At 41.8% G+C, this 21,367-nt stretch overlaps 1 protein-coding gene across 2 annotated transcripts in view; it reads right to left on the minus strand.

The window, feature by feature from the left end:
- Positions 1 to 21,367, minus strand: part of LOC116044414 (sodium/potassium-transporting ATPase subunit alpha-1) — a 110,504-nt gene that overhangs the window by 14,366 nt on the left and 74,771 nt on the right. The window contains exons 1-10 of one of the 2 annotated variants that reach the window (XM_031291552.2): positions 17,294 to 17,559; positions 6,300 to 6,413; positions 5,611 to 5,670; positions 3,623 to 3,724; positions 3,292 to 3,393; positions 2,326 to 2,439; positions 1,839 to 1,973; positions 927 to 1,044; positions 518 to 786; positions 112 to 420 (exon numbers count right to left, since the gene is read on the minus strand). The exons of the other annotated variant lie outside the window; for it this stretch is intronic. Coding sequence (XP_031147412.1) covers positions 112 to 420; positions 518 to 786; positions 927 to 1,044; positions 1,839 to 1,973; positions 2,326 to 2,439; positions 3,292 to 3,393; positions 3,623 to 3,724; positions 5,611 to 5,670; positions 6,300 to 6,413; positions 17,294 to 17,305 — 1,335 coding nt within the window. The 5' untranslated portion in view covers positions 17,306 to 17,559. Of the gene's footprint in view, positions 1 to 111; positions 421 to 517; positions 787 to 926; positions 1,045 to 1,838; positions 1,974 to 2,325; positions 2,440 to 3,291; positions 3,394 to 3,622; positions 3,725 to 5,610; positions 5,671 to 6,299; positions 6,414 to 17,293; positions 17,560 to 21,367 lie in introns of those variants that run through there. 2 annotated transcript variants of the gene reach the window in all.

A 21,367-nucleotide genomic window follows, 5' to 3' on the forward strand; every position in this document is an offset into this window, starting at 1 on the left:
AAAATATAAAAATAAAACTCCGTTCTGAGGGTTGTTGTCACAGAGAAGCCTTCATTTTTGGGGAATTATTTATTCAAATAAACAGAGAAAGAGAAATGAAAAAAAAACTACCTTCAGAATGGGAAGGTTGGACTGCTCTGCCAGGAAGACGGCACGGTTGCAGAGTCCGGCGATTCTGGCCAGGGCAGCCCAGGTCGCAGAGCTCCTGTCGAAGGAAGTCCCGCTCTGGTTCTCTGTGGTGTCTGCCTCGTGGATCTGGTTGTCGAACCACATGTGGGCCACGGTCATCCTGTTCTGGGTCAGGGTGCCGGTCTTGTCGGAGCAGATGGTGGAGGTGGAGCCCAGGGTCTCGACAGCTTCCAAGTTCTTCACCAGGCAGTTCTTCTTCGCCATACGCTTAGCAGTCAGGGTCAGACACACCTAGAGATGGGATTACTTGGGTCAGTTAATGGCTGAAACAGTTTGTTTTTTTTTATCCGTAATTAGACCTTTAATACACAGAATCACCAGGACTCACAGTGACAGTAGCCAGGAGACCTTCTGGCACGTTGGCGACAATGATACCGATGAGGAAGATGACGGCCTCCAGCCAGCTGTATCCGAGGATGAGGGAGAGGACAAAGAAGGACACGCCAAGGAAGACGGCCACGCCGGTGATGATGTGGATGAAGTGCTCGATCTCGATTGAGATGGGGGTACGTCCAACTTCGAGTCCAGAGGCTAGGGTGGCGATTCGACCCATGACGGTACGGTCTCCGGTGCTGATCACGACACCACGGGCAGTTCCTGTAGAAAGGATGATCGCGTTATACATTATTTTTACAAAAACAGCAAACATCTCCGGTTTACTACAGAGCCTCTGAACTACCGATAAAATGTAACACGGTCTCAGAATGGCTTTGAATTGATGTATCCTGTCGTCATACCTTCAACACAGTTGGTGGAGAAGAAAGCAATGTTCCTGGTCTCCAGGGGGTTCTCATTGGAGAAGTCAGGAGTACGAGTCTGGGGCTCGGACTCACCGGTCAGGGAGGAGTTGTCCACCTGAGCAATGAAACATAGACTGTGATTGATGGAAGAAAGAAACACAATGTAGCTGCATCCGCCTTAGGAAAGAAAATATATAAAAAAAAGTTTCTTTCTCAGGAAGGAAGACAAACTCTCTCCTCCAAATATTAACTCCCTTTTCTCTTTGGATAAAACAGCTACTGAGGGGGCAGATGGCAGATTCAAGATTGCAGCAAGAGCTAGATGATGCAGAGGCAAGTGACAAGATATAACAATGAATGACGCAGAGGCTAATGGAAAAGCAAGGGGAACATTTGGGTACATTTTTGCTCTCGGGTGTTTTTAGTTAAGGGCCCAAAATGGGTCACATACTTGTTTTTTGTCCCCATAATAAGACTAACACTAGTCACACAAAAGGCATGTGTTCATTTATTAAAGTAGTGACTGCAAAGGAAAAGTCTTTAGAGGGCAGTGTGGTGCCTCAAGCTCTACTTTACAGTCTGATGACAATGAAATGTCAGCAATATGAACAAGGTGCTTGACATTGTTTGGAATTCATATTAAAAACAACAGAGGGTAAATTATTGCTCACATCTAGCAGTATGCTGAGGTTTTATGAGGTGAAGTACATGGGACAAAGTTCTAGAGGTTCAAGGCACTAACACATATACATATTTTTCAAGTACAAACTAAAGCCCAGCAGCAGACTGAAATTGAAAAGGTCAAGGTACTCCCTTTAATGTTTTGATGGAGAAATGGTTTTCAGGATTAATTCCTTAGAATATGGCTCCTGGACCGTAGGAAATAACTTATGTCAAGAGGTCACCCACCTTGCAGCCGTGGGCGGAGATGATTCGCAGATCAGCCGGGATCCTGTCACCGCCTTTCACCTCCACTAAATCCCCGACCACCACCTCCTCAGCGTTGATGTTCTTCTTCTCGCCGTCACGGACAACTAGGGCTTGCTACAAGACGAGACAATGGCGGAGACAGACACTTGTGTAAGACAAAGGAGAAAGCGAGACTTGCCCATTTTATTTTCTGTCTGTCTCTTTTTTTAATAAATAATGAAAATGATTTTTATAATTAACCTCCAAATTATTTAACAGGGCTAATGAGATTCAGATGTCAAGAGGACTCTGTTTTTGTACCGCAAAGTGGAAAAGACCTTGAATTAGCATACCAAATTAAGAGTTGACAATACCACAGGGGTTTTTATAAGTAGAGGTTTCAGTATAGTGTTACACACTGTTCATTTGTTGTGCGCTTAGTATGTTCATGATTATGTACAAAACAGTCTCAAAATGTAAGGGGCACCTGTGGGACCAGGTTCTTGAAGGAGTCCATGATCTTGGAGCTCTTGGCCTCTTGGTAGTAGGAGAAGCAACCAGTGATGATGACGACAGCGGAAAGCACCACACCCAGGTACAACTGTGAACGTCAAAAATATTCACAGGGTATTAGGGGGTTACGTCTAATTTATGGAAACAATATAGACAATTAGTAGATCAAGACCATTACCTTACTTTGTGTATTGCGACATTTTTAAATTTCAATTAGGAGCCAGCTACTAGGGATGGACCGATTATTGGCCCTGGCCGTTTTTTTTTGGCAGTTTGCAGATTAGCTGTAAATTGTAAGCTGTTAAGTTAATTAATTAAAAAAGGGCACTACTTTGGCTCCGCTACAGCTCTGTGTCTGACTTAATGTCCCGCCCACAACACTACCTGACTATCTTTTACTGGGTATTGTGTTAAAGTTTCTAATTCATTAAATAATTGCTTAAACCTATAGTGCGTAGTTTCTGTTTCCCCCATGAGGAATTCTCAGTAATGACAACAAAACTGTTGCATCCAGATGATACAAGCCTTCCGTGATCGCTATGTTATCGGTTTCATTAATTACTAATAATCGGTCGATCCCTACCAGCTTCTAACATTATCTACTATTCCGTGCTGTAAAACTGGCTAATCCTGGACCATAATCACCACACAATGAAGAAACAATAGTTTGTATTACATTGGTGCTGGAAAACTCTAAAGTTATTTCCTTGTAATACCTACATATTGACACATTAATCACCATATTGTCAATTTCATAGCACCAACAGACTTCCTACAAAAAAAAAACATCACGAAACATACCCTCGTAAAAATCTCAACATTGTATGAAATTGACCTCGGATGGCTCGTCATTTCTTGGGTTTGACATCAAGCTATGATTAAAGCATGCACTATACTGACACATCAAGACACTACATGGACTACAAGGACATTTTCTTACATTATCATTAGCAGGCTCATCCTCCATTGCAGCCTGGATACCATAAGCCAGGAAACAGAGGAGGGCACCGGTCCACAGAAGCATCGAGAAACCGCCGAACATCTGAAGGAAAACAGAACAGGAGGGACCTTTTAAGCTTGACATTTGAGTAAGATGCTCCATTTGTGAAACTTGTAAATTAGGAGATTGAGGCTACATTTAAACGTTGATAGGAGCTGGAAAAAAAAAAAAAAACAGTGTACGAGAGAGAACGTGCTCTCAGTCATGACAGTGACAGTCCTCTACCACCAAGACAGATGGTGTACAGTTTACAACAGAGCTGATGTAATACCTGTTTGCAGAATTTGACCCACTCTGGGGTGGTGGGGGGAGGAGTGAGGGCATTGGGCCCATCACGAGCCAGAATCTCAGCAGCCTTGGCACTAGTCAAACCCTGATGCAAGAAGAAGATACCGATTCAGTTACATAAAAGCTGATAAAAGTTAGATTCTCGGCCAGATGTTCTAAAATGTGTCAAGTGTTAACATGTTAAAAGTCAGATTAACAATCATGTATTTTAATACGCACAACCTTACTGTTTGCCAGCCAACACACACAAACTCACTGACACATATCTAAGTCAAGGGGTGGGGGGGGGGGTCTGTAGGTGCTACTAGTCGCCTAGCAACACAGCATCAACAGAATAAACAAGGCCATGTCATTCAGCAAGTAGGAGGAAGAAAACAGAAGGAAGAAGAAGAAGGAGAGGAGTAAAGTGAGGCAAATAGGATCACATGAAATCAGGGCACAGGGACTTCTGCAGCTAATAAATTATTCGCACTTGCGCCACACACACACACACACACACACACACACACACACACACACACACACACACACACACACACACACACACACACACACACACACACACACACACACACACACACACACACACACACACACGTTTGTTTCACTATCTTTGTGGGGACCCGTCATTGACATAATGCATTCCCTAGCCCCTTACCCTAACCGTAACCATCACAACTAAATGCCTAACCTTAACCCTTACCCTCACCCTAACCATAACCTAATTCTAACCCTAATCCTAAAACCAAATCTTAACCCTAAAACAGCCCTTTAACCTTGTGGGGTCCAGCATTTTGGGCCCCACAAGGCTGTGCAGACCCCACAAGTATACTGTATTCCCCGGTTTTTGGACCCCAGGAATATAGTAAAACAAGCACACACACACACACACACACACACACACACACACACACACACACACACACACACACAGCTTGGAGAGCCGAGTTTTTAGAGGCACTGATTAACTATTCTCCTTGATCTTTCCTGAGTGATCAGGAGCACATTTGCATGAGGACAGAGGGCCAGTTGGAGTGTGTGATTGAATGTGGTGGGGGGTTGAAGGCATGTCTTAAAGACAGTCATGGATGCTGCATGCTTTAAACGCACTCCAAGAACACACTGGACAGGCAACTCATTCATACAGTTTTCTGATGTGGGTTTTGAAACCTGCTGTCAATATTTTATGAATATATATATATATATATATATATATATATATATATATATATATATATATATATATATATATATATATATATATATATATATAATACATGGCCATTGTTCACTGTGAACAATTAAAGGTATACTATGACATTTTAGAAAATATCTTCATTTGCTTTCTTGCTGAGATTTAAATGAGAAGATCGATACCGCTTTCATGGGTTTTTTTAATGGTAAATTTGAAGCTACAGCCAGCTTCAAGCCTGTAAGCCTCTTAGCTTAGCGCAAAGACTGGAAGCAGGGGGAAACAGCTAGCCTGGCTCCGTCCAAAGATAAGAAAATCCACCTACCACCACCATAAAGCTAATATTAAGATCAGAAAACAAATCAACCCCCCCCCACCTCCTCTTTCTCTCGATCGACGTTCTTTGTTTAATAAATGCTGGGAGAGCTGAGCCTGTAGTTGCTGTAAACAGAGTCCTCTGTTTAATTCATCTAAGCCGCATTAATCATTCAGTCACTGACAATCAACTGACAGACTGAAGAGACAAATGAAAGTTAATGGCAGCCAGTATGCTGCCGACATTTGATATTTATATGATCTCCATGATTAATGTGGACACTTTTGATGGAAATACACTTTTCAAAATGACATACGATGCCAGACTTTGGAGTAAAGAATGCTGGCTGGCAAAATTACATCTCAGTGTGACTTTTAAAGCGATACACATTTCAGGTACAACACATTCAAAAACAGACACGCAGACACATAATACAGCACATTTTCCTAGTAATCTCACTCACATTGTTGAGGTCTGTTCCATATTTGCGATTAAGTTCATCGAGGGTCAGCTTGTGATCATCCTGCAAGGACACAGAGAGAAAAAAAGGTGGCGTCAGTCCAGTGTTTATGTCTGTGTGCATGCGTGTATCTATTATATGTATGTGTGTGTGTTCAACATGCCCAAACCCAGTGACATTTACAGCTCAGTGTGTGCTGACCTTTCATTTTAAAATAACTACCTCCCACAAGGTAGAGCTATGACAATGACAGAGAAACATTCCCAGTTAAGGGAAAAAAATGAATGGATGGATGAGGAGCCAACAAAAGACACAGGGGAGGTTACAAGAAAGCGAGGAGGAGGAGGAGAGGAAGAAAAGGAAGGGAAAGGTAAAAGGGAAATAAGTAGGAGGAAGAGCAGAAGGAAGATGGTAGGTAAGCAACAAATGAGAGAAAAGAGGAGCATGAAATGAAGTGAGGAGGGAAAGAGAAAGTGAAGAGTATATTTTCAGTTCTTTTATGTGATTTTACATGAGAGAGAGAGAGAGAGATAGCACGAAGAGGTACGTGAAGGGAAGAGAGGTAGGAGAAATAAAACAGAGAGAATGGTATGTGGTCATATTGGAAGCAGAAGACGGCGGACAATGAGGGGGAAGAGCTTCTGAGGCCAATGAGAAGAGTGAAAAACAAAAAGTGAAGCTGAGACACTCACCATGTCCACTTCCTTCTTCAGTTCGTCCATATCTTTCTCTTTCTTCTTCCCCTTCGCCTTCTTCTTGCTGCCCTGCTCCGAGGTCGCAGCGAGCTCATACTGCTCGCGTCCTTCCTGGAAACCCAACAAAGGGGAAAGAAGAAGGGAGAGAAGAGAAACATTGTTTAGTAACATATAATATTAAGTGATGATGAGTAATACTGATGTAGACTGGGACACAACATAGCGTAAACACAACAGGTCCAGGATCAGAAATGTATTTGTTCTTGAGCTGGTTAGCGTCGTTTCTCATTTTCTCTCATTTCTGACTCCGATGGTGCTTAGTAGAGCCCTTTGAAGGCAACGCACAAGCTTCGGTAAATGTTTTATACCAGCTATAATACACACTGGATATTCTACAGTATGATTATGGATACTTTGGTGCGAGCTTCCCTTTCAAAAATACTGTATTATCATATATCTATAATGTTAAAAAAAACTTTACAATCTCTTGTAAAATGACAGTTTTCTATTGTCTCCAAATGTTGCATATGTTGGAGCTAGATTTGTCAGAAGCGGCAGCAGTTTGAATGAGTAATAGTCCCAGAAAGTGAGCCTCAGTTAACACCTACATATGTGTGATTAAAGCCACAGTGTACCCACAAGTCTTAATATCGACCATGGCTGTATTACAGCCTTAAACTGAGTACTTTTAGGGGCCTGAGGATGTAAAATTTCCAAGTTATTCGAAAGCAAAGATTACAAAAATAGTAAGATATCCTAACTTAATTTTGTGTAGCCGGAATGTGTTTTTTCTCTGCTTTCCTATCCTGTTTAGCATGTCCCGACCCCTCACGTTTATCCTACGAGTCACAACTCTTTGGGCGGGGTCACCATTGATTTAGATCAACTGATGACACAGGACCAACTACAGCTAGTCTGATGTCATATCATTTGCACTGCAAAAGTTTACAACAGAAGACATTTTGTCATAGTGCATCTTTTCAAGACTGCATGTGGGTCAATGCACACACACAGAACCAGATATAAAAAAGTACAGCCTAAATTGGGAGACAAACTGCCACAAACTTTAACAAACAGTCCAACAGTTCTCTTTACTTATCACATGCAGATATGTTGTGAGATAAAGAGCCCCGTTGGAGGAGCAGAGAGTGAAAACAAAGTCTTGGATCCTGGCTTTATGTACACCAGTGCCATCTGTCACTGCAAAAACAACTCTATGGGGATCCACTTTTTCAGGATTTGCAAACTTTTGAAAGACAACTTCATCAGCTGATTATTAATTTGCCTCAAAGATCAGCTTGCTATACACATCCATAACATGTGTGTATATTGATTATTGATTTAATCTTGAGTAATCCATGCATCTTCCAAACCCGTGACGATCACTTACTGCAGTTTAAAGGATCAGGCAAGCTAAAGAATGACACTTTGAGTGTGTGTACATCGACAATGTAACCAAAGGGAGGAGCACCATGTAGGTTTTGGTCAGTTGGAAGATAAGTGCTTTTTTTTTTGGATGGTGAGACAGATTAGGCTGCAGGGCTGGGGTGAAAACTAAAATTCACTTAGAAACATTTCTAAGTTTAAAACTGGATCTCACAGAAACAATTTAAGTTGTGAAAAAAAGGTGAAACAAACATTTCAAGTACAGAAATATCCTTAATTTGTGTGACTCTTCTTTTACTTGACATTCACTATCACGCCATCAACTCTGGCACAGAGTGACAGTCAGCCTCTCCTCTCTCCCTTTCTCTCCGCCGTCTCTTCCGCATACATCCCCTCTTATTACCAGCGGCCACTGTAGCTGACAGAGCAACAAAGGGTTGTGTCTTAGACGGCTGTAAGCCAAATGGTGTGCGAGACAGCGTGACAGAGAGGAGGTGAACAGGGAGGAAGGAACGAGGACCAGGGACAGAAGAGGTGCTGAAGTGGAATTTAAAAAGCCCAAAAGATTCAACAATTTAGCAAAAGGGAGTGCTAAATCATGAACTGAATAGGAAAGTAAATCACTGGGCAGTAAACAACAAAACGATTTCTATCATCTATTAGCCAACCCAAAATAACTCGCCAAGTCAGTGTGTCAGCAAACATCTCCATCCTGCCCGCTGTCTTGCCGCAAGTGTAATCAGGTGAGTTGCCAACAGATAGTATGAGCCTACACTCCATTTATAGACTCATTTATAGAGAGATTTATCACTCTGAAGGACATGGAAGGACAAGGAACACTAGCAGCTTGACTTAACAGGTAAAAAATGTGTAGGCTTCTTTGGGTGTGTGTGTGTGTGTGTGTGTGTGTGTGTGTGTGTGTGTGTGTGTGTGTTAATCACAGCGAGGGAGAGAAAGTTAAGCCTGTGTGTGTTTCAGGTAGGTAACACGAGAGCGAAGCCAACATCGATTAGCGGTTAAGGCTCATCTATAATTCAGCTCTGTACAAGTATCAGAGGTGTTAGCATGTATGTTAGCAGGGAGGGAGGCTTCCGAAAGACTACAAATGAGCTATTTGTCTGCATGCAGCACCACAGTGTGAAGCAGCCATTTTGAAACTCTTTCGAGAACGATATATATTTGACACAAAATGACCCAAGTGTGGCTCCCCCACGGGGGTATGACCACATATGGACATCAGTCACGGAAATATGCTAACTAATATTGTTTATCTACTGCATTAGCCTTTTAAAGTTTCCCAGGGAGTCAGTAGAGCAGAGTGTGTGATCCTAGCACATGTTGTTATTGTAGCTCGAGCCCCCTGGCCGGCTAAGCTGGGAAAACACGAAGCCTGGTTCTGGATCACTGCGGCCAGATCTTAGCCTCTGGACCCCCGAGGGCCCCCAGAGGCCATCTGGCTTATGGCAAATCATTCACAAACCATGGTCCAGAGCCCAAAGTGGAACACAGACTTTATTTCCAACAGACTGGACAGAAGTGCTAGTGGTCTGTTTGAGCCTCATTCAAATACTAAGATATTAGATGTATTGTTTCCTGTTTATGTATAGCATGAAATTAAATTATCTTAATATAATAAATGTTGTCAAATCCAGATTTCATTTTATAAAACCCTTGATATATTGGTAGATATTTAGAGCTATGAAAGCATTCAGTTGTGAAACTTAAAAATACTTTTTTTCTGACATTTTTGTAGACTAAACCATCAATCGAAAAAAAGAACTGGCAGATTAATTGATGACAAAAACACGCACTAGTTGCAGCCCTACTCTTTGATTCAAATTTTAAGAATGAAAACTACAGGCCTTTCTGAAGTACCTGTAATCACAGTTTCCTAAAAAACAATGAATGGTGCAAAAGTTTGCATAGCAACCAAAAATGCCTGTGTGCAAGATCCAAACACCAGAGCTGCGTTCGAAACCACTCCCTCACTTACTCTTCCCTATATAGTGTTTATTAAATAGTTAACTGTATTGGGAATGACCAAACGAGATTTCGGACACTCACTGAAAACACATCATCGCGTGACTTGCGTCAGGAGATGCGCCCGTTATTTGTGTGACGGAGGCGGGCGCACCCAGCATCATGTAAACGCACCGAAACAAAAATACTTCTACTACGTCCCTAATACAAACCGAGCACTCTGGGAGGATAGTAAAAGGTTGCATATAGTGTATGTTGCATGTTACATTCCCACTGTTTAGAAGCTAAAGCCCGCTCCATTTTTCCTTTTTTCAGTTTCCGCGGTTACTTCTGCTTCTTCTCCTCCTCTGGGAAAACACACCGCGTTGCATTGTTGTATACGGGAGTAAAATGTAGGATACATCCTAAGTACACTCAAATTAGCTGGGCATTGTGGGTATTTTATAGTGGACTATATAGTGAATGAAATTAATTCGAACACCATTACAAAATGGCGAACACACAATATAGTGAACTATTCCGTGACAGGTAACGGTTTCGAACACAGCTCAGGTATTTCAAGTGCACCACTTCAACTCAATAAATGGAGACGGAGAAATGCCAGAGTAGTAATGTTAACCCATTTCAGGGCACGTCGTCCCTGGTAACAGACTCAAAGAGTGAGCTGATATTCAAACGTTTTAAACTGTGGCATTCTGTTCTGGAAAGCTGCTACCATGTTAGACCAGCAGCTGACAAGAAACAATGAAGTCAGAGCTGCTGCACAGTCTTCCTGCATCTGTCCTTTTCCTTTAAAAGACTGAGAACTGAGAAGTCAAGATAGTTGTAATCAGACAACCATCACAACACATCTACACCCTTATCTATGCTCACACATTTTGCTACAAATTTAGTGCAATTAAAGACCCGGACCACAACACTTGACTGACATTTTTCTTCATTCTGTTGTCTTTATTCTTATTAATATGTGTAGTTTGGCGAGTGTACAGTTAATCCCGGCCTAATCTCAAAACACATGTGTGCAGGGCCTTCAAGGGAGAGTCCCAATTTGATCAGACAGTTTCTCTCTGAAGTTCCACTTGTCACACTTTCAAATAAACTTTGGAGACACTTCTCAGGATTCACTCATTTTACTCACAGTACAGAGACTAATTCACCTACCCCAAACCCACTTCCTGGTGTAATTTTGTGACAGATACTGCCATTAATGGTATTAATAAGATGGACACAATCATGTTTGTCTTGTACATGACATCATAGTCCATACTTCTGATGTTGATTTGGCTAAATTAGCACACCGATCAAAGCCCAGCCACTTGTGCCAACATGAGATGCTACAATGAGGCTTTCTATGCCCAATGCTGTTTTAATGCAACTGCAATTCACATGTTCTATGATATTGTCCGTGTTACAGGAAGCTCCTGCAGTAGAGATTCTGACACCAATAGTGTCACCTCTAAATGTTAGCCATGCTATTTTCCACATTTGTAGCATCGGATTTGTAGTGTAGTTTGGTACCTCTTTTTTTTTTTTTTTTTTTTTTTTAGAAAATCCTTTTTGGTATGCACCTTATGCGTTTGTGATTTGTGCGATGCATCAGAGGGAAATAGGGTGAGAAGAGGGCACGGAAAGCCCAAATGGAAGGATGCTCTACAGCAAAGAGATGTGGTGGAGAAGCATTTGCTCCAATGAAAACAACACACACAACAATGGCCCTTTGAACAACTTCCATAAAATCTGCTTCAAAAACACAAACAAAAGGCTCCGAAATCTTTTCATGTGACTGTTTAGACCACGGGCATGTTGTCCACACACTGTAACACTGCATTTTCTTCAGCCTTTATGGAGATTTGTGGGAATTTAAAAATGTCTTAGTGCAGAATACAGACTGAAATGCCTCATTCAGTGAAGTCAAAGTGTAGTTTACAACCAATTTAGGCCCGAGTGTTGCTTACAATAGTGAATGAAGACCCCATATTGATCCTGATTCAGCTGAACAGTGTGAAGCAACCTTCAACAGTTGCAAATTGAAGTTATATTTATATCTCGGTCAGGAAAACTAAATGAAAGTTATCTGGGACTTTTTTTTGTGAAAATTGAGGAGAGAATGAGAAACGGTCAAACTGAAAAACAGTTAGAGAAAAGCTAGGGTTTGTGTGAGAAGGACATTGAGAACTCTTCAAACAGCAATGAAAACCTAAAAAAAAACTCAGTTTTTTTCCTCGCCTGAGTGAACAGCAACCTACTGGCTCTGACAAACTTCTGAAGCGAGAGTTCGGTCAAGCGAGCGCATATTTTAAAGCACATGCCAGGGTCTTTTGCCAGATCTCTCTCTCTCTCTCTCTCTCTCTCTCTCTCTCTCTCTCTCTCTCTCTCTCTCTCTCTCTCTCTCTCTCTCTCTCTCTCTCTCTCTCTCTCTCTCTCTCTCTCTCTCTCTCTCTCTCTCTCTCTCTCTCTCTCTCTCTCTCAGCACCTCCCCGTCTCTCTCTCTCTCTCCTACTCCAACATCCCCTCTCGCCTCCCCCGTTTACCCTTTAATTTCCTCCAAACTACCCTTTTTTTTTTTTTTTTTTGTTCCAAACAGTGAAAAGAAAGTGTGTTGATTTACACACGGCCCGTGTTTAACACTCCCTTCACGTCCTGTGCAACTTTCACTTTTCTTCCAGCAGAACAAAAGTGAATGAATGAATCAATGCCTTTCCTTGTTGTTTTTTTTAATTTATGGAGACTTTTCTACTGCCAGGGTGACGTACACCACTCACATGAAAAATGCCACCATCAACTTACAGTGCTTTTTGTTTGCCATGTGAATGTGGTGTTATTGACTCAGTCCCACTTGTGACAATACAGTGGTAAACTAACTACCTACTGAAATCTGCAGAAAACCAGTTGTAAAATGTAAAAAGATGTTTACATTTTTTGGCACTTTAATCACTGCTAACCTTAAATGGGAAAGCAACGTTTCTAAAATTGTACAGTTGCAATCCTGTTCAATCCTTTTTCATCCTGCTGCTGACACTGACGTGGCTCTTAAGAAACTTAAAAATGTCATGAACAAAAAGGAAATATCAATTTTCAGTCAGTCAAACTCCTCGGCAGAGAACACACAATGATTTCTTTTTGAGCTTTTCTTTCTTGAGCTTTGTATTCATTGAATTTTCTTACGGATTATTCATTTATAAATACGTTAATTCCTCATTTATCAAGTTGGTAAAACGAAGCCTATAAGCAGAGATATTATGTCATTATGCAAGAAAGGATATTTCCCCCCCACAGGTATACATTTCATGATAAACTGTTCTCTACGTGGAGAAAAACCAGTAATTTAAGAGCTGAACAGGCGACCCCGGAGGTGGTCTGGACTAGAATGAATGAACCAGTAAATCAATGGCTCTTTTTTTTTTTCCACAGAGCTTAGCCACACCTCCGTGACATTAACTGGCCAAGACACCATAGCTACAAGTTGCATCATTTCCTCAAGAGGGGGAGAGCTGAATGTGTCCCACATTATTTATCTTTAACATTCAAACTTCCTGTGTTTTCATGTCATAAATCACATGAACAGTCCACTCAGGGATTCAGACTACAGTACTTGAGACCTGGATTATGACATGGTGTTCTTTTGGCATGGAAAATGTCATGTTTCCTCATCGATGCACGGACAGAGGCAGGGGAACAGTGTGCTCTGCAGTTTGTTATATTTAATGTTCCACTTTTGCGGAGCAACAGGCTTGCAGTGAAAGTTCAAAGAGCTGTCACAGAAAACAAATCTCACGGCTCAAGCTGCTTAGCCAAACAGAGGAACGGACAGAGAGAGAGAGAGAGAGAGAGAGAGAGAGATGACATGTGAAAGAATAAGAGAAAGAGAGGGAGGGGGGAGCGACAAAAGGAAAGAAAAGAGGGAAAGAAAAGAGACGAGAGAAACAGCAAAAGCAAAAAGATAGATGAAACAAAGTACAACAACGAGGCAAAGGGATTTACGGGGATATGGAGTGAGTGTGAAAAAGAGAGAAAGAGGGAGAGACAGAGTACGCTGCGTTCTGTCACAGACAAGGGGTGGCGTGTGACAAAAGCCCCGGTTAATACAGAATGACTGCCAAGCGGAAAGAATGTTAAATCCTCAGAGAGAGAGAGAGAGAGAGAGAGAGAGAGAGAGAGAGAGAGAGAGAGAGAGAGAGAGAGAGAGAGAGATGGAAAACAGGTACAAACAGAAAGAACAAGGAGGGAAACAGACTGTAAAGAATGGATGTGAAGGTATAGTGGGGGTGACTCTTCGGCTGAGATGAAGAGTGGCCCCGACGGCTGACGTGCCGGGTCAGCTCACAGTGTGAATAATAACCAGCCGAATCCTCACTCGGAGATAGGAAGGTGGGTTTTTATGGTCGAGTGTTGCCATCTGTGGCCACTAAAGAGATAGATCCTCCGTTGAGGAATTTACCTTTTCCCCCCAAAAAGAAATTTAAATCTTGCTTAAGTTGAATTGCTACATGGTCTAATTGAACTACACTGGCAGAATGTACATATTTGAAAGCATTTGATAAAAAAAATAAATAAATAAAAACACCGGGCAAAATCCTAAGCTTACGACAAGCGGTAACTTTCCCATAGACATCCAGAAACTGACTTATCTGCCCGGTATCCATTTAACATAGCTTTAAACATGCATGAAGATAAAAAAAAATAATGCATGGACAAGTTTAACCTATAATCTCAGAAGCCCCCCACCACCATTGCATGAAAATATGTACCGGTTTTCACTCTTCCAGTCACCTAAAAGACAGCTGAACAGCAAAGTGTTCCTCCTTTTTTCCTCTAACTGAACGTCCTTACCCAAAAACGCCACATCTTTATATCTACGAAGCTAAAAAAAATAATAAAAATAAATAAAAATTAAAAAAAATTAAAAAAGTACAAGAAACTTTTTTTTTCTTCAAAAGCATGCATTTTTGGATGAAATATATCATGCTGCCGCATTTATTGTTCAGCCAGTTAGGGAGAAAAAAAATAAAAAATAGGAAAAGGATTCCCACCATCGGTCCCCTGTGACTTTGACAGCTGTCTCATAGCTCCTGCTCTGCATCGCCGCCCAGTCAGCCAGGACGGGTGACAAGACAAGTTTTTTATTCACTAAAATATAGACACATTACATCTTAAATTTACCTGCTCCCCTTTCCAAAGGATCCCTTAATTTAAAGCATGGCAATGGATCATTCATTAGAGTAATTGATTGATATTGCACTTTAGAAATGGAATGTTTTCAGCCCCACCCCAGCGTTTTCTCTCCCTCCTCCTCTCTTATCATGTCTGGGAGCCAAGTTGCTCAATGGTGGCAATGCGGCAACTGGTGTCTCTTGGCTCGCCCTAATACCACCCCCCCCCACTCCCTCTCAGTGCAATCAATCCCTCCGCTCGCTCCTCTCGGCTAACTCGCTTTTTTTCTCCTGTTTATTGCACTGTGCTGCCGATGTGATGAGAAAACACTGAAAAGCACGAAAAGGGGTTATCTCTTATTTGAAAGGGGGGGGGTGTTCAACACATGAGGGGAAACTGGGAAAAAATAATCATCACTGTTGGACTCTTCTCATACCTGAGCTCCTTCTCACTGCCCTTATTCTTCTCCATTACATCAACAACAACTTATCATCCTCCCTCTTCTCCCCCTCCCCCCCTCTCTCTCTCTCTCTCTCTCTCTACTCGCACCAGGAAAGCTCTGTAGTGGCGAGCATCTCTTCCAAGTCTTTGCTATTTGTCTGTGCCAACACTGAATGTATTGGAGGAGAGAAGAGAAGAGGAGGAATGCAGGGGGGCAGGAAAGGAGGGGGAGACGCAGTGGGGAAATGGAGGGAGGTTGGATGGGGGCAGGGCACGGCTTTCATCACATATTGGGGAGGAAAAGAAATTCAGCAGCAGCCAAGAAACCAAGAGAGAGCGAGCAACAATTTTCAGAATCGTAAATTAGCACCATGGAGAAAAAGGAGGAAGGAGCGAGACTGAATGAGCCATTCTGCTTTACATCTCCCGCCAGATCTCTCTCAGTCCATTTTGCTCCCTTTCACTCCATCCATCCAACTCTCCATCCCTTGTAGGCTGAATCTATAATGAGTGAAGCTGTTGCGCAGCATGGCAGGGTGTGGCGACTACTGATATTTCATACAACAGGGTTCAATTTCATCCCATACAGTTCAAGTCTGTGAAAAACCAAACAGTAACAGAACGGTCGCTGGTAAATCTACTTGGGTTAAAGTCGTTCTTCTTTTGACACAACAGCCTCTAAAAGGATGCCACTCGCCAAAATGTCATACTCTGTGGAAATAATGGTACCTTATAATACATAGCGGGACAAAAAAGGGCACTACAATGAAAGATTTTACAACACAAACCACAAAAAAAAAAACCCGTCTAAAGCCGAAAACCACTACAGGGGGGTGGGGGGGAAGAGAGGAAAGATGGTGATCTTCTTACTAAGATTGAAACCTCACATTATTACAATGTTTAAGGACAACTTTCAGACTGCTGTTATGCGATAGGATGCAAAATCAAGAATTTGTCAGTTATGGATTACTGCAAGTTGGTGCAAATTTAATTTGTTATGATATGATAGCCAAGCTTCGAAAGGTGGCGATCAAAAAAGCAGCAACAATAATAAAAAAAAAAAAAAAAACTTTTTGTATGCCTTATTCCTGAAACTAGGACAACTTTAATGCTGTTTACTACAATGCATTTTTTTTGAATTTGCATCATACAAACGTGTGTCAACCTAAAAAAAAAAAGCATTCACACTACCAAGCTACTCTCCCTACAAGGTGTGCAGATCTGACTTTAAGATAAGTTGGAGATCATTTTAGTCACAAGAGCTCCAAATCTCCCAGCAAAGGGGGAACAAAACGTGGCATGAGTTTTCAACATATCCCTCCCACTGCCAAGCCATTTTATACCCATGGATGTATCCCCAGCATACACAGCTGCTCGAAAAAGTGCCACACTAAGAAAGCTAAATGTTTTTTTTTCTTAAAAATGGCAAAACACCTTTTTTTTTTCCTGAGGGGGGAAACTACTTCATAAATTAAAAAAAACACACACGTATCAAGAGTATATTTCAACCATTTTTCGACCCAAATTCGACCAAAAATAGCTCTCCACAGTTGTAACGTCGCAGCTAGCGATAATTCCAGTCAAACTTTGACAGTCCAGGCGTTTGGTTTGAGCTCATCCCGTTATGTAACCAGACACCGAACCGTTTTTTCGGGGCTGAGAAGCATCTTTTGAGAGCGACGGAAACTTTCTTTCGAGTTACGTTGGTTTTACTGCCAGCCTAGTTAAATGAAAGGGGGGGGGGGTCTTACGCTTTTTAGGGGTTGAAAACACGGAAGTCGTCAAAGTACTTTGAAACAGCAACAGCAGGCATTTTGAGAGAAAAGAGAAGGCTTGTTGGTTATCTTAACACATGTCAACCTCCCCCCCCCACCCGCCACCACCACCACCACCACCGTGACAACATCAACATCGATTAAGTAAACCACTTGTTTGAATGGCGAAGTTTTAAACCCATCTTGTCCCCACCACATATCTCAATGTGAACAACATTAGCATCTGCGAAGTCAAACAAAGACAATATTTATACTCACTCCTCTTCCCATGGTGGCTAAGATGTGGACTTAATTCTGCCCACTTCAAGTACAAATTGAGAAAGAAAAATCCACCTTAAAAAGGATGTACCATCAAAAATCTTAAAACAAAATAAAACTCCAGGATGTGTCCGTTATTACTATTTTTTGTTATTTTTTTTTTTATTTTTTTTTGTTCTTCAGCACGTGTCAACCGTCCGGAACACACATCGGAGCTCGCGAGCGGCCGCGGCAGAACCTCCAATACTTATAGACGGCGTTCCTTCCATTGTGACGTCGACGCCGTTTGTCATGGTAACCCCACGGATGGAGGCGGGGCGTCCACCAGTAGCCTACTGGGCTTTTTTTTTCTTCCTTCTTCTTCTTCTTCTTTTCAGTTTTTCATGCAACACACACACACACACACACACACACAGTGCACACATCATTCACCATGGAAAATATTGTTTATAAAAGGACTGGACACTCTAAAACAATTATTCCCAAAGTCATTATTACTAAATTCGAATAAAGTAATAAACCTTTGAATTACATGACAAATATTATAGGCTACCTAGGCTAGCCTACTTAGTTGGTACATTTCATACAAGGTAAGAAAAGTGCTTCCCAAATCCTTTCTGGTTGAATTACATTTGTACATTGATACATTAACCCTTATGACAAACAAAAAAGGGTAAGGCACAGAGTTGTACTAGAATTATTTTCTTATATTTCTTTTTTTTTTTTTTTTTGCACACTGGAATCTTTAATTGTATGATAAGAATGTCCATAACATGCTGAATGTCTGCTCGCATGTTTAATAAAGAATTAAAAAAAATAAAATAAAAACAATCACAAAAAAGCATCATTCACCATGGATGAGCAATAAGATCCACTGATAGGAATACAATACAAATACAAATAACTGAGCGAAATTATCAATAACTATGATCATATTACAGGAAAACACAATGCTAACATTAAAAGAAAAAAAAAATGATGCAACAGCTTAAGAGAAATAACACACTTTATTTTCCCATAATACACACATGTACATGTACATGCACACCATCACATGCAAAACTTAACGCATGACCCCCGGCTGTTATTCCCCCATGTTGAATGTGATATCATAGCCTTCTATAGGCCTATTCTTAAAGGAATTGGCATTTTGGGAAAGCAGGTTAGCTTAGCTTAGCACAAAGACTGGAAACAGGGGGGAAAGCTAGGTTCGATCTAGTGCTAAAACACCAATTAACTTGCGATATCTTGTTTGTTTAAAAAATATAAAAAAAATTACAATTTGCCAACAATTCTTCCTACAGTCTGGTTGCCTGGCAACAGCTTCCAGCCAAGAACTAGTTTAGCACATAACCCCCTTGTAAAACAGCATATACTCGTTTTTAAACTTGTTGTGCAGTTTAAACAAAGTAGCCTATATACAACATGTTAAACAGTAAGCGTTAGAAATGTTGACAGGTGAATTTTGTCTTCTTTTTGTTGTTATCTTCTGACAGAGCCAGTCTGGCAGCATCTTTGTGCTAAGCTATGCTAACAGAGAGGTATCAATCTTCTCAACTAACTTAGGAAATGTCCCAAAACGTGGAAGAATTGCTTTAAAAAGCTGTATTGTCGTGCTGTGTGAGAAGAGGCCCACCCCACCTTACCCTGCCACACACACATAGACACACACACACACACACACACACACACACACCCACAGACACACTTCTGATTCATCTACATCTCACCCGGCTTCACAGCTGGGTTCACAGACACCTCCTTTCCCCTGCTGCTTTGACAAGGTTGTTGTGCTGATGGCCGGCAGCCAACTTCTGAACCCTCTCCTCCTAAATACAGAGCTGCAAAAGCAGATATATCTGCGTAACATTGCCATTGTTGTACTATAGGTCCATTGCATGTGTTATCGATGCACAGAAGCTGTGCATATACCATGTTGACAAGCAAAACTAGAGCATCTGTTTAATTATTTTATGATACCAATTTCTCAAAATTGCTGCTTGAGATTCCAGTGCATGCATGCCCCCCCCCCCTTTAACTCTGAGGCCCCCTGAAAGTATTCCCCCTTTTCCCCCTGGACTAGCGGGGCCCCTGTGCATTGTTTCCTCTAACATATTTATCTGGCTTCACTGTTACTGGGCCGCAAATACTTGCAACTCTGAATCCCCGCTAGCTCCAGGATGCTCCCTGACCTCTGACACCCCCTGTGGAGATGGAAGTTGGAGGAGGGGGATGGCGTCATTCCATGCGGAGACCCCATCGATCGCATTACAGCCATGCGAGCAAGTTTAGCTGTGCTGCACCCCAGCAGCACCCTTATGGCCATTTGCATCTGTTCCAGGAGCTTTTAAACCCTTTCATCCCACAACACAAATGAGAGATTTATTCTTTCATCCCTGGATCTATGCCTGAAACAAGAAACATTCAGCCACTTGTTGTTGTACGTTCGAACAGAATAAAAGGAGTCTGCCTCACCTGTGTCATGCGAACATCTACCAGAGTTTCCTATTTTATATATTTCTAAGGCAAACCAGTAATAAGACCAAGCTTTAACCAGCTATATCAGCAGGCTGCATACAGTAGTTTACATTTATAAAGGGACCACTTAAACCATGAATTAGACCCAGGCAGGCAGGATAAGCCCACCATTGGAGAGTGATTGGATCCTGATAGGTAGACTGTTGTCACTCACTGTCTAGCACCCTGTGTATTCTTATAGACCTTATCAGTTGGTCTGGAGAGCACTCTGCACCAACTGACAAGATAAACCTGAACTAGATCAAACTGCGACAAGGAGATTTCACTGCGGGGACTTCATCTCTTCTTCTATCTACTTAGGGCTCTTTTCCAAAATATGATACAAAACATAAAACACATCAAAATAAACAAAATCACGAGTAAACAAGCTAAACCACAGGTGGACTTGATTCACAGATGGACACAGCAGCGAGCCCTGGCATTGTGGAGGAGTGTGTGTGCATATGTTCACACATGTGCATGTGCATGTGCATGTGTGGTGTGTGTATGCACAGTCTATATTTTTGTTTTGGTGAGTGCATTCACATCAATGCGTGTGCGATCAGTGCAGCTCGCGTGTTACCACTGCTTCTCTATAAATAGCCTAGATTTTATTTCGATGCTGGAGAGAAAGAGAGAGGGCTCTAATATGAGTTGCCATAGCAACAGGCACGTTCAGGGGCCCTGCTTGTGGACGAAGGATGAATGCGTGATAGTGTTAGTGTCTGTCTGCAGCCTCTTTCTCTCTCCGCCCATTCACTTCATATCTCAACTGAATTGTTATCGGCATAATAATTAATCAGAAAAAATGATGGCAAAGCAGCTTTCAAATCATAGTAAGATGATTAATTACGCGTCTCGAAAATGTGCGCTACAAAACGCTAATATTTGATCTGAGTCTTTTCCTTCCTCTTTATCACATCGATTCACTTTTCTCATCATCCATCGACCTCATTCTCTTCCTTCCTGTTATCTCGATATCCCTCCATCCTTTGTCTGCAGACTCTCGCTGCCTTTCTTACACTAGCACCCTCTGCTGTTAAAAAAAAAAGACCTGTGAGGTCGGGAGGAAAATAACCTGATTTGCTGGTTTAACTTGAAAAGGGCAGCATGCACAGTTTTCACTATGACAATCCAAAACTTTCTGGTAATATTCTGCCTACAAGCTCAAGTGTTTCCTAAGTGTGTGTGAAGCAGGCCATCTGAAAGCTGGTTGGTATGACGATACTGTGTATGCACACACACATCAGAGAAGCCGAGGGAGAAGGGGCCTTCATAATAAGCAGGGTAAACACAAAGTAGATACAGCACTAGAGTGGTCTCAGTTAATTTTCACTGAGGGCCTCTTTGCATTAGCGGTCAACAGAGCAATACATAGCAAACACCATTGTGGCAGACTGGCTCTTGAGATAATGGGCACGCACACACACAAACAAACACACACACACACACACACACACACACACACACACACACACACACACACACACTGCCCTGACATGCTTTTCCTTAATATCTGGTAGGTAAAGATAACATCCTGGGGAAATAATGATTAAA

This window comes from Sander lucioperca, chromosome 24 (assembly GCF_008315115.2).
Source record: "Sander lucioperca isolate FBNREF2018 chromosome 24, SLUC_FBN_1.2, whole genome shotgun sequence".
NCBI lineage: Eukaryota > Metazoa > Chordata > Actinopteri > Perciformes > Percidae > Sander > Sander lucioperca.